The sequence below is a fragment of the Streptopelia decaocto genome (genome assembly GCF_964273445.1).
Source record: "Streptopelia decaocto genome assembly, chromosome: 11".
NCBI classification, from domain to species: Eukaryota; Metazoa; Chordata; class Aves; order Columbiformes; family Columbidae; genus Streptopelia; species Streptopelia decaocto.
In genome coordinates, this window is record NC_138666.1 from 2,973,305 (window position 1) to 2,987,500 (window position 14,196).

The window sequence follows — 14,196 nt, forward strand, 5'->3', positions numbered from 1 at the left end:
CTCTTAGCTTTCTGTAATAACAGTTTTATTTAAGTGCATTTCCCTTTTAAAAATACAGTGTATTAAATCTGAAACTCATCACTTCGACACAGAATATAATATTCACATTTGTTCTGTAATTGGAATTAACGTAGGAGCATAAATGTCAATATATATTTTCTTACAAACTATGGCAGATTTATTTGGAGAAACGAAGTGAAAGGTTGGGTCAAACATTTAGGTTCAGTTACTTGCATTTGTTTTTCTGCAGACATTTAAGAGAGAAAAAAATTAAGAGCTTTGGCAAAAATCTGTGATTTACTTTATTTTTTCATGACAAAAAATGCCATCAACTAACTCATGTCATACAAGTATGATTGTATGAAATGCAATCATCATTTTACAGGTAGTTACAACTGTGCTTTAAGGGCTTCATGAGTTCATACTGCCTTGAAGTGCATTACTCACTTTTGGAGAAAGAAGGGTTATATCATATAACTCTGAAACACCATTTTGCAGTCATAAGGTCCAGGTATTTATTAGGCCATTTGATTCACATATTGTAGGTAAAGCTTAAATAAATTAAAAAGGCATCACATGAAAAAGAGCACAGCTTTTTTATTAAAAAAAAAAAGAAAAGATTTATAGTCAGCTAAAAGATGATACACAGCTACATTGTAGTTCTTTATTGCCTATCTAATAGACACTTTAGAGGATCATTTGATCTGTTATGCATCCCTGCATAACTACCATCAACAATTTACAGTTTTCAGCCAAATATGGTTTAGCCCCTGCGCCTCCATCACACAAGATCACTGCTCTTCAGAAAATACTGACCTGCGAAAGGACTTGAGTCTGTGTCTGAGATTGTATTTGCGACTGGTGCTGGGGGGCAGGCGGGGGGCTCCCGATGGCGGGCAGGGGAGAGGTGATCTGCGGGGAGTGCTGCGGAGGAGAAGGCTGCGACTGGTGCTGCATCTGCTGCAGCTGTTGCTGCTGCATCTGCTGCAGCTGCATGTGCTGCAGCTGCTGCTGCATTTGCTGCTGATTCATTTGCTGCTGAAGATGCTGCTGCTGCTGCTGCAAATGCTGTTGCATGTGGTGCTGAAAATGCTGTTGTTGCATCTGCTGCTGTATTTGCTGATGCATTTGGTGCTGGTGTAGCTGCTGCTGTTGCATCTGCTGCATCTGCTGCTGCTGGAGCTGCTGTATCTGGTGCTGCTGGCTTTGCATTGAGGGACTGACTTGAGATGAAGACGGTGTTGCCACCATATTTGTTCCCATCGAGCTTATCAAGGGAGCTGCAATGTTTGTTGGCATGTTTGGGGCAATGGTGACAGAAGCTACGCTCTGATTCATTGGCAGTCTCATGGTTAGGGGTTTGGGGGCGATCGCTCTGGGGAGGGACTGTTGCAGAGTTTGAGGAGATGCCGATACTGTTGCGTGTTGAGAAAGAGACGTATTCAGTATAAGGGAGGAAGACAAATTGGTGGATGCCAACGTCTGCTGAACAGAACGAATTGTCTGGGCTTCAGCAGATTCTGCAGCAGCCTGTGTTTGGAAAAGGAATTCATTGTGTTTTTAGCAGAAAAAAACCACATTGTTACTGTTTACATGAAAATAAAAGTCACAGCTATTCAGGAAGGCTTTTTCACCTCCCATTTTCTGTCAGAAAAGATAAATCAACAATCTGAAAAAGATCACGGATCCATTACATCACCTCTTCATCTGCCTCCGTATATGGTACCATGGGTTCTTACTTGGACAAAACCCTAACGTGGTCCCTTCTTCAACACCAGAAAGTCACAGATGACACGTATATTGCGTGGCTGAAAGAGCTAAAAAGGGCCTAACACTTTCAGTATTTATGTTTTCAAAATCCTCCTGTTCTTTGGGAGACAAATCTGAGCAGAAGCAAATTCCCCTCACCAGTTTATCATGCCTTTGAAGGCATAGTTTTACTAGGTATATTTAGATATACCGTGTATGTTTGAATTAGATATATTTAAGCACCAAAGGCAGACTTCATCTCTCATAATTTACATGTCTGCATTGTACACATATAGAATATTTGCCTAGAGTCCTGATATACAAAGACAACACTCTGAGTCTTCCCACAAGTTACTCGGCAGCCCAAGTCCCATAGATTTCGGGAGAAAATATGATTTCTGATGGTTTTGAAAAGGGAACTTAGGACTGACAAAATAAATTTCCTCAAAGGAATTTAGAAATCCAGCTGCCATTGAACTTGGCATCGTGCTACTAAAGGCTTTGAGAATATCATCTAAATCCTAGAGACAGACAAATGCAGCTTCTCAACACAAGGATAAGAAATCTCCCAGCTTTCAAGAATGCACGTGTGTAATTTCTGCTGTTGTATTTTCAAGCATTAATTAAAATACACAGCAAATTTGTGTGTGATTTACTAATGCTCTGCAGCTGTACATTCAAATCAGTATTCTCAGGAGTTAGCATCACTTTCTTCTGATCAAAGATGTTTTTGTAACTGATCTTTATGAAATATTATTAGAGAAACAACCATCTTGATTAATTTTTACCCATATTTTAGATGGCTATAAGCATATTTCCATATACGGTATTCAGACCTACAACTAGCGTAGCGCTGCTGGTTAAAAAGGTAAATTCTCAAATAAGACAGCAGAGCTTTGTTTTCTTTGTGAGTTTTAACTCAAGATCTGCTAAAATACTCCACGTGGCTCCCTGCCAGCCAGTCCATTTGTAAGTACTCTTCAAATTCAGAGCCACCACAGATTTCTTTCCCCTCACCTGCAAGAAATACTTCAGCTTGGTCACCCGATAACCGCTCCCCAGCTCCACGCAAAACGGGGCTGTCCTGGGAGAAGCAGCACTTGAGGAAAACCCAAACTCTGCAAATAGCCAGCAAATGCCACTGGCAAAAGGCCAGTAGATTCTTCAGGACTGAATTTTACATTTGAAGTGCATTATTTTGCTTCCACAGATAAATGGAGAAGTACATTTACAAAGTTATTGGTTTGTAATAATTACTGTGCCGTGAGAGAGCAGCAGCACATTTTGTAGAGCTGTACTGCAGAAATCTTAGGATTCTACTTTTATTTTGTGTAACCCCCCTCCACATTTAAACACCATTGCCAAAAGCGCATTTGCTTTACACTGAAGGCATTATTCGGCTTACCTTAGAAACAAGGCTTGCTCTATAGGCAGCAAGTGCCTTTAGGTATTCTTTTTTGGCAGCTTCAGTTTTTCTTTTATATACCTATTAAAAGAGACCACAATTTCACCACCTTCAATTACTGAGGCATTTTTGCCAGAATGCTCTCAAAAATCACTTGCAAAGAAACAGAAAACAGACCAAAACACCTTGAAACACTCCACTGTTACATGTGCTTTTTCTTCCCTGAAAGACCTAAACATTCTTGCAGTTGATCACAGACTTTCAGGTCTACTCGCTGGACTTGCAACACAATTTATATTGATTCACCATGAATAAAAAGAGCTGCTACAGCAGCCAACTGTTTGACAAGACTCCCTATGCATGCTTTAACTCCCCAGGAAATGATACTTTAATGACTCTAAGTAACAAGGATATTAGAACACTGAGTATTTCAGATGCTAAAAAGTATCTGAAGTAATATAAGATAGGCAAAAATTGCCTAGGCAATGTCTTTTTTAACAAATAATTGAAGCATGTATAAAAAAAATCTTTATATCTTTAGAAAATGTGGTTCACAGAGCCTGGACAATTCACATTCCCAAAGCCAGTATTAGAGAATCCAATGAGTGAAACAAGCACAGTCAGGCAAAAAGTAAATTAACCTGTATTTTAATCTGAAGTTCACCTTTAAATCCTTTCCACTATTGTCTGTTAGATCAAACTAAAAGCTTCCAACTGTATTTCACAAACAAGAATCGTATCTTGCCAGAGGTGTCCTACACAAGAACCTCCTCTTCCATTGCAGCTTCCATTAAGCGTAACTGGGAGCTGCACAGAGTAGCAACAGGTAAATGGCCCTAAAGGAGATTTTTTTCCTTCAATCCATGTGCAGGAGTTACATGTGTACAGAAAGAAGAATAACCCCTAAGGAAGAACAAAACTCATCATTCTGTACCAACTGGTGTCACACACGGCACTGGGATGAGACACTGAGGATTGGCTTCAAAGGTGGGAAAGCAACAGGCTTTGTAACAAATTCATCCGGCAGATCAAAGGAAAATGATAAATGTGCTGTACCTTCTCCTTTTTAATCTAACTTCTGATTAACAGGAAACAAGAGCTTTGAAATGGGAATCATCAAAAGCTGGTCTCAACAGGGCTCTAGGACAATATCACCTGAGATTTTTACAAACCGCCCTTATAAATTTAAAGACAGCCATTTAATGCTACCTACTGGCTCTTACTGCAAAGTGCTTTTTAGATGCCAAGTCTTCAGCGGGTTCAAAGATCAGTGTAGCTCTGCAGAGTAAAAGACCTACATCAGGAAGTAGCGCGGTCTACTCAGAGCAGAGACGGGAGGATGTTTTATAAGGATTACTAATTTATTTCTTGTGACACAGCCCTGCATCAACTTTTTACCTGCTTTTGTTCTTCTCCTAAACTGTCCCACATCGATGCGACTATTTTTGAAACATCTCCAAATGTAGCATTCGGGTTCTGCCCTTTAATCGCGGCTTGTGTATCCCTGAAGAAAAGGGCATACGCTGACACTGGCTTTTGTGGCTCATTGGGATCTTTCTTTTTCTTCTTCTTTGGAGTCTTGGGCTTCTTGCCAGAATCTGGGGCAGCTCTTTTTTCTCCAGTAGCCTAAGAAAGAACAAGAACAGTCAATATATGCATGAAACAAATCAGATTAATTAAAAAAAAAAAATACTATTGACAGTCTGGCTTAATAATATATGGATAAAACTACTATGTAGGCAACGTTTTGGAGAGTCCTGTTGTGCAAGTCTTTCTCCTACCAAATAGTACTTAGTCTCAGCTTAATCTCATCAGATCTACTGGAAGGAAATGCACAAATAGTTACTACTCACTGTAAACATGGCTATGATAGTCATTTTACTTTGATATTTTGAGGATCCTTTACAATGATCTTTACATATGCCAAATTTCCATTAACTTAATGAGAAAACCTTTCATGGAATAGTCTAAATGAGGCCCTTTAAATATACTGCTATAATAACCTCTGTGTTTTATTTTGTTGATACATTTTTCCTTTTATATCAGATTTCTTTAAAGCAAAATGCAAATTAACTAAACATTCAGTTAGAAGAAAGCTTATTTCACTTCTATCTAAATGCAGCTACGTTTTATATGACTCCAGAGGATACCCGAATGACACGACTTTCGAAAGCTGATGAGTAAAGAGATTCACCAGATCGATAAAATCTGAAACAAATTATGAATGTATTCAACCAAATATATACATGTATAGCCTTACTCTTATTATTACGGTGGTATTATGGAAAGAAGCTAAACAGCAAATGAATCCCATTCCACTACACTGTAAAGTCTGTATATTTTATTTGACCACATTGCGGCTGCCACATTCAGGAAAATCCAGCGTGTGAAGCTTCCTCACCCCAGCCCACTGAACAACTTACTCTGTTGGATTCATCTGCATCCTCTTCGTTTATAGAGCTGGATGGGGAAGGAGTGGCTGATTTACTGGCAGGAGGGGAGGGAGAAGTGTGTGGCAAATTGGTGCCTCCCAAATTCAGACCCAGCTGCGCACTGAGCTGCGACTGGTTAATGGTGGTGAGCTGAGAGGGAGCCAGAATTCCCGAGTGAGCGGCATCGGTCATATGGACAATAGATCTCATAATCAGCGAGTGGTCCTGCCGATACTGGGAGACCTGTGTGTGGCTCTGATCCTGAAAGAGATGGGAACATTATTTAATCAGCAGCAGTGACCACGCAACGTCATCAGGTGAAGTTATTCTCAGAACTGACACCGTCAACTTGCAGTTTGTTGCATTTCTTTTCAGTGAATTAAAGGCGTTTTTAATAAAATAAATGCAGCAACATTTACCACACTTGCCCTGGACTTTACTTCTCCCTGACTTGTGGATGGGAGTTATTTTGTGGAATAAAAATTGCATCTCCCCATTTTTAAACATTTCTTCTCTTGACATGGAGTGAAATACCCACATAAACAACAGGGAACGGGGCTGACTGATGGGACACAGGTAACATTGCAACTGAGAAGACTCAAACTGTTGTCAAACACAGAAAGTAAACAGAACCGGGACGGGGGTTATATATAGAGCAAAGCACCTTCCCTTATTGACACTCAGTTATTCGCAGTAACAGTAGCAGGTATAAAACAATCCTGAGTGGGATTTTAAAGTTGTAAACAAAGAACAGTGCCCTGCCTGGTCTCAAGTGCAAGAAGAACCATTCAAACCATCCTAATCACTCCTAAAAATCCTTGTTCGCAAGCACTACACATTCTCACCTTTAATCAAACGTGTGGAAGTAGCAAGCTATGTACTGCTCACCAACTTTATTTTTCTTGTACTTCCTATCTTGGAAACTCAAGTGCTTGCGTGGTTTTGTTTCTGCTGTTTCTTGAGGGCACAAACTATGTCTCGTGCATCTGCACAACCCTTCTTGCATTTGTAAATACAAAGAAGTGAGACGCCGAAGGTAAAATCAACTGGAATCTGCCTATGAACAACTGGATTTTGTTATTCTTAACCACATACGCACCAATGCACAATGAAAGAACATTTAAATAGGAAAGCAGATTTTAAAAACAGTTAATAAGTGAAGAGAATAAATAGCTGACAAATTGATTCAGCAACCTGATTAATTTACAGCTACTGTTCAAGCTGACAGAAACATGGGAAATAAATGAGATTTTGAAAACTCTTTCATTATTAATAACCCACATTGCAATTAGTAGCAGGTGCAACGACCCTTCCTGAAACAGCACAGAACAAACCAGCAAAGCTGGGAGCCCAGCACAGAGTCCACTGATTTGACAACAATCTGGCTTTCCCAGCGCTCTCTAAGCCCAGACCAGTTTTCAAAAGCCCGTCAGCACAGAGCTAAGTTTAGCCCCAGTGACTTTGCTCTCAGTTTTATACTCAACAGTGGCTCTGTGCTCCTGAAAACCTTGTCCTGGGCGGGCCAAGCGCGGCCATAGGAAGAAGTCGTACACGTGTCAGAGAAGATGCCGCCCTGCCTCACCCATCTGACGCACCAGCACTGCCGCTTCGCTAGGGCAATAAACCAAAGTAAATCTGAATTTGGCACTCATGGGTCTTCCTGCTGAAGCCTATGCAGAAAAAATAAATCCTTCTTGGATCAAAGGACATGTAGTGTTGCACCTGGACCCGGGAGGCATGAAGTTGACCCCACACGCTCCTGATCCAGCCCCTCCACACTTCTTCTCCTACTGCTCCAATTCTCTTCATATTTTCAGTGAAGGAGTGTAGTTCCTTAGAGAGGAAAGCATGTGCCAGAAGTGGAGCGCTTGATACGGAAAGATCAAAACATCAGGCTTATTGGCTGAAATATCCATTTGCTTCAGGGCACTTCTCTGTGCAAATTTACTGCCCTTAACGAGAGGGTCATTTGGATTGTGACTTGCATTGGCAGCAGCACCTGGAAGTCGTTCCAAGTCTTTTGTAAAAGGATGTCGCTTTCTGCATATTATTCCATCCGTTTTAGTTTACAGACATCGCTTTATTGCATGAATCAAAACTGCTGGTAAAGCAAAGGTGGAGATCACCAGGATGCCCTTCTCTCACAGAAATTAACTTTCTTCATTATTTTGCAGGCAGTACTTTCTCGGAGGGATTCTACACCTGAAAGACAAGCTTTTGTTCCCTGCGTTGCCACAAAATACAGCCATTTCTGGCCTTTACACCGAGGCAACAAAATGTGATGGCACGGGTTACAAACGATTTACTCCAAGTCTTGTCATTTTGGTTGCATCTATGATTTTATTGAGACTAAATTCTCTTGACTTGCACTGACCCAGAATCTAATTTTATACAGAAGCCCATGAATTCTTAACTTTCTCTTCTTCTGACACTATTTGATGCTTGTGTGGTTTTTTACATCAACTTATTTAATTTCCGTTTTTATTTTCTGTATTTTTCCTTTATTTTTTTTTTAATCTTAAAAACTTCAATAAAAGTTAGAAATCGAAACAACAATATTTTGTAACTGGCTATCTAGCACCAAACAGATAAGATGCACTTTATGAAAGAAAATATTTCATAACATTTCCAATCTCGTATCACTTACATCGTATGTGTATGTGATAACAACAAGCAATATTTTTTCTGCGCTTTGAATTTAAGTGTCATGGCTAATCAATATTAAAATAAAATTACAAAGAAAGGAATGGGAATTCCATTTTTTACTTTATGGTGCAGTGTCATGGGCCTCAACAACCTATGGTACCTATAGAAGAGCCTTCAGACAAGGAAGCATAAACCATTTTTTATGTTTGTGCAGTGGTTTAGCAAGTAGCAAGAAAGTAGAGGAGCTAGTCAGTAGAAACATTAAATCCCATAACATCTGTATATAGCTCCTGAGCAAATAAAATCATCTAAGGAGGAATTTATCATCAGGAAAACAAAATTTCCACCAATTATCTTAACTCTTATTTTTTCCCCGTGTACTACAAAGGCCAATACTGAACCGAAAGAATCTGTAGCATTTTGTTATGCACAAAATGTTTATCAAATAAATGTTTAACAACAGAAATCATCTTATATCAGGAGCACACGTGGAAATACAAATGCACTAGAACATCCCCAGGACATCCTAATTACATTACTACATGGAAACTGAAAAGCAAAAAGGCTCATGTATTCAAAATAAGCTACTGAAAATACTGTGAAAATTTTAGAGAATATTAAAGGCTTTTTTATATAAACTTAACCAAAAGTAGAAGTGATATACAAGTAGTATGAGAATTCAGGACTTTTGTAACATTATGCAAAATGACAGATTAGTTCTGACAAAAAATCATTAACTTCCCAAGCTGACAGAATCAAGTTTTGATTGAGCTTGATCTGCTTTACAGTCTTGGGCTGAAGCGAGGCAAAACTGGGTGATTCTAACGCAAGTCAGGCAAAACTCAAACAAGGACATAACGTGTGAAATGGAAAAACAAAGCGAAATAACTTGTGTGATCCTTCTGCAGATTCAAATGACTTTGTTTTAGATCTCTCTGTCGTTACCCTACACAAGTGCTACAAAAACCAATGGGACAGAGACATTTACTGAGGGCAACACCAGCCACCTCTCTGGTCTCTTCTATTACACACACGGATTAACAAAAAGCAAAATATGGTCCACAGTGCTTCCCCTTCTCAAAACAACTTGATGGGGACAACTTGATCAGGGACATTGGCTTTCTGTCCACACCCTCCAACAGCACACATTATCGAATCATTCAGCATTCAATGCATCGAAGGCCTCACCAAGGAACCATAAGGATTATCCATCCATCAAACTATCCCACTCTCAACTATTCTAATCTATTTAGACAGCCATGCCAAAGAAGTTACATTTAGCCATATTGCCAGAGGACACATCTCATGGCATGTGCCAAATATACAGCTTGTTGTACTTTGCTTTGTAAAAGTAGAAATTCTCAATTTTGATAATATATTAATTCCTCAACAGCCACTGGAAAGCAAGCAACAGAGTGATGAGACTTAAAAAAAGAATGTGTAAACTCCTACACTTTAATTTATACGGTACTATTAAAGGTGTTTTTCAACAATTACTGTACCTGAGCCAGCCAAAGCAAAACATACCATTGAGTACTAAGGGAAAAATTAAGGTAATAAAACACAGTTCATTCTTCTGTTATCAACTCATTAAGCATCCAGTAGTTAACACTGCTAGTATTTGTCTTGACAGCTAAATGCATCCAGCCATTACATCAATAAATGTCCTAATTTCCACTTACCCTGCATTTTGAGAAACATTTACATACAGTAGCTTTATCCTGGATTTCTACCCTGATACAATTATAATCTCTAGGAACGTTCAACATGATATTTAAAAATCTGACTAGAAAATTACTTTTTAGGATGTTTTGAGTAAGTCTTGATTAAAATCAATGTCTACAGCCCTTGATCATTTAAATAAGACACTTCCCAGCTGTGTGGGGACTGAGCCCATGGAAGTGCCCCCAGAAAGATGTGGGGCTGGACCTGACCCTACACAGTGTTTTAATGAATGAGAAACCTGCCAATAAAAATAACTATGCAAACCCCTGTGTTTACGGTTATGCTCACTGTGCCCTGGTTTCGGAAGCTGACTTAAACCGTTATACATTCTATTGCCTTAGGAATTTGTCACTGTCAATGTAACATAAGCTGATGTAATATTTTAAAGGATATATTTAAGTTGAAGCAAATGCACCGCAACGTAAAGAGTGAAATCCTCAGTTGGCCCTGTCTGTAAATTACTCCCTTTACTTTTGGGCAAGTCAGCGTATCTCTAGAGGAAATCCTCAATACCATTTTTCTCCACAAGTAAAGTACAGATAAAAGAATCCATTAATCTAAATTTTTACAAGATTGGAATTCACTGCCAATCAAAACAACCCAAACTAGCAAGATACTTTTCTCTGTCAGAGATTAAATCCTTACTTAATAGAATTCAAAACAGTTGCCCTTGGTACTGCCACCCCTGAAGAAGTGTCTTCCTCTCCCCTCCTCAGATCTTGCCATCACTAACAGATCTGCCAAAACACAGTTATCGGAACATCCACTACAAGCAGCAGCTTCTTTTCTCCGGCAATGAGAAAACTCCCCTGTTTTGCTTCATGTCTCTGTAGAGAAGTAAACCTTACGCAGTTTAATTCCTAAATAAAGGCTACAACAAATGGTACATGTCGGTTCAGCAAAAAATTACATCTGCAGCTGGATCTAAAAGATCGGTTGGTGAGGCTTACACACATTCTTCTGCCTGAAGAACATGAAGAATATGCAATTTCTTGGTCTGTGGGCTTCCCCAGCCCCAATGCATCAGAAATTATGCTGTTTTCAGTTCATACGTATAGAAAACTATAAGCCAGAGAAGGGACATGAAGAGGAAAAAGACAAAACCAAATAAAACCGACAAACATGAGGGCCCAATGATTTGTTCCCCAAAACTGAGTAACTATCTCCTTTTGTTCTGGCAACCTCAGATGTCTCTGTAAATCCAGCTCCTGCTACATGATAGAATTTTCTTGTACGGCTGCAAACTCCAAGTTAGTTTAACATGTTTTATTGGAATCTTTCTGACTTACTGCCCCTTGCTTTTCTTCGGGGTCTGACCTGCACCGTGTTGGCAGTGACCCCTCGCATGGTTGATGTTCCGCTGCGAGATCACCAAATCACGAGTTAAACCCATTTCTTCTCTGGAACGACACGTGGGGCTGTGGCAGTGGGAGCACACCTGTCCCAGGTGATGCAGCATCACTGCAGAGATGTGATTCCAAGCCAGAAGATGTCAAGGGACAGGGCCAACCAGCCTGGGCACCCACCAGTGGACACTGCTCGGGTTGCTGGGACTGGGCGCCTCTGCAGCCCTGCTCTAGGGTTTCTCCTGGTGCTGCCCACCCATAGCATGTGCAGCCTTTTCTAACAAAATGTTGCATTGCATGGTGAAGAAATATGAAAAGCTCACAGCTCGGCCAAAGTCATGCAACTATCAAACTAAGAGATGAGGACTTTTCTCTGAAATGCTCATAATTCTTACCCAAGGCTCCCCACCACCCTAATGTGGGGCTTTTGCTGTTTGGCAGCATTGTTCTTACCCATCTACTTCCCTTGTAAAACCATGTCTGCCAGGTGACCCGGCAGGTTCCTCCTGCAGTCCCCTAAGGGGGCTGACGGGACAAAGCTTCTTGGTGGCCTCAGTTGTGTGTTGAGCCCTCTGCTCTGGAAAAGCTTCTGCTCTTCCAGATGGCACCATGGGCTTTACTACAGCCCTCCGTCCATCCGCAGTGGCTGCTGCTAATGCTTCAGCATCACCTAATTCACAGCTTCTTTATAATTTAACTTCTACACCATTTTGCAGAGGCATTTCAAAACAGATTTTCCAATCTCTTCTCCCCAGACATCTACCAGGCTTTAGAGCATCTTGAATCAGACTCCTTTTGGACAAGGTACCCAACAGCGCGACCACGATACGTGTGTGACTAGATCACAGGTCTGGGCTCTGGGCTGATGATTCTCTTGGTCGGAGGAGCTTCTCTCCACATTAGCACTTCAAGCTTTGTTCTGCTGGATGCAAACAGTGAGGCACAGTGCAAACAAATCCCCGATACTTAAAACTGAATGTCAGATAAATGCTATTAGCAGTTTTGAGACAACTTCTGCAGCTTCAGGTACCAAATCAAAGGCAGATTTCAAAGGTCCTTATTATGCAGTAAGCAACGTGGGGAGAGGCTGCAAAGAGCATGACAACTAACAAACATTATCAAAGGGAGCAACACCTGTGCTAGGAATTGGGAGGGACAGATCTGGGAGTTACATGGCATTTGTTTGTCTAAAAATTGCTACAAGTGTTGGTAGCTATGTTTTGAGGGTGGTTTTTGTTTTTTTTTTGGGGGGGTGGTGTTGTTTGGGTTTCTTTGTTTGTTTTTTGTTGGTTTTAAAACAAATCGGAAAAGTAGGTTTCAATACCTTTGGTATTACCAGAGCCAGGTATATTTTCTTCAGCTACCTGGCAGCACACAATAATTTAAAACTCTATAGAGACTTAAGATTTCTGTATAGTTTGAGAACCTGAAGTGGACGCTGACTATTGGCTAAACTGTGCAAGGGGACACACACAGGTGGCAAGAGCAGAGAACAGCAGGAATTTCAAAGGACATTTTCAGATGACCCAAGGATGAAAGTGGCTGGAGCCCTTGGCCAGGAACAACATGTCCAGACCAGCTGCAACACCTGCTTCATTGGGTGGGCTTAAGAAGCAGCACCTGATTTTGGAGTTTAAACTCAGGAGGCAGAATAGTTTAAAGCCATGGTCCAGGCTTAACGCACAGCTGGTGTTTGTGGTCCTACATGTCCGTGTTCCTTCTGAGTTCAGTTCTTCGGAATACCATAGATTCAGCTTCCGCTCCAATTCCTGACAGCTTTCCCAGTGGAGTGTATCATTCTCCACATATTCATATGGCACCTCACAATATTTTCTGGAGCTGATGGGTCTTCACTTAGGCATTATTAATTTAAAATAGTCACAACCTTCTTTTTCCCAGACTGTTCTGCCAATGTTACTGTGTTTCTCTTCTTTTGTGCAGAAGACTCCGTGGATCTCCATAGGTAAGTAATAATCTACCTGCATCATTTTTAAGTTATTATTTTTCTTTTAGCACCAGCAGTACCTGCTATTCAGACAGGTGTCTTTGGCAACTGCTGCCACTTTTTTTCCTATGGACAGGTCCTCCCTTGTGGTTACTATGAGTTGGCTCTTTTTGAAAAGAACACCAGAATACGTTTCCTTCTCCAACCACAACAGCTCATTAACCGACAGCCCGTTGCGTCTGTACCGATGAGAAAGGAGGGAAGAACACGTCTCTCAGAAAAGTGACAATATCATCCACAACGAGCATTACAATGACACTGAGGACACAAAAATTTACATACTATTAAAAACCTATTAATTTAGTTCGTCACTGTCTTCATATCACATTAAAGTCATGGCACGTAGCCTCTGGGCAGAACCACCACTGGTTGGTGCCTCCAGGGTTTCCAGCCCATCGTCCCCCATGACACCCTCCAAAAGGTAACTCAAAAATGCACAACTACGCCATTAGACATAAAAATATTTAACTACAGAGCAATCAAAAGAAATGACTTTGTAAAGCCTTGATTAGCAAAGCACTCGGACCGTTGGGCAGACACCAGCCCATCCCAGCACTGCTGCCACAAAAGCCCAGTTTGGTATTACTTCATTTTGATATTAACTTTTCTTGGTACCACAAATAATAAAAACAGTGGGAGTAGCAGCTACCATCGCTGCTGGGGAGGTCTATACAAACACACTGCTGATTTAAGACTTTGGTTTAGTAATCCACCCTACTAATCAAAGGAAAAACAGAAATAAGAAAACTCTGAAGATAATCTCTCTTTCTAGTAAGAATAGTTGTTACTCCTATAAATGAATAATTACAACCTTCCGGAATGAGTTGCATGTTTTGTATTAAGGATGACAATAAACATGTTTATAACAATAACAAGGGCTTGTTTTAA

The 14,196-nt window shown here is 40.5% G+C and overlaps 1 protein-coding gene across 1 annotated transcript in view; it reads right to left on the reverse strand.

Moving 5' to 3' along the window:
• Window positions 1-510: 510 nt before the first annotated feature.
• Window positions 511-14,196, reverse strand: part of TOX3 (TOX high mobility group box family member 3) — a gene marked incomplete at its 5' end in the record, with an annotated part of 71,720 nt that continues 58,034 nt past the window's right edge. Inside the window, 4 exons of the mRNA XM_082062660.1 lie at window positions 511-1,530; window positions 3,155-3,235; window positions 4,553-4,780; window positions 5,578-5,847. Of these exons, the coding sequence (XP_081918786.1) occupies window positions 802-1,530; window positions 3,155-3,235; window positions 4,553-4,780; window positions 5,578-5,847 (1,308 nt within the window). The 3' untranslated portion in view covers window positions 511-801. The remainder of the gene's footprint in view (window positions 1,531-3,154; window positions 3,236-4,552; window positions 4,781-5,577; window positions 5,848-14,196) is intronic.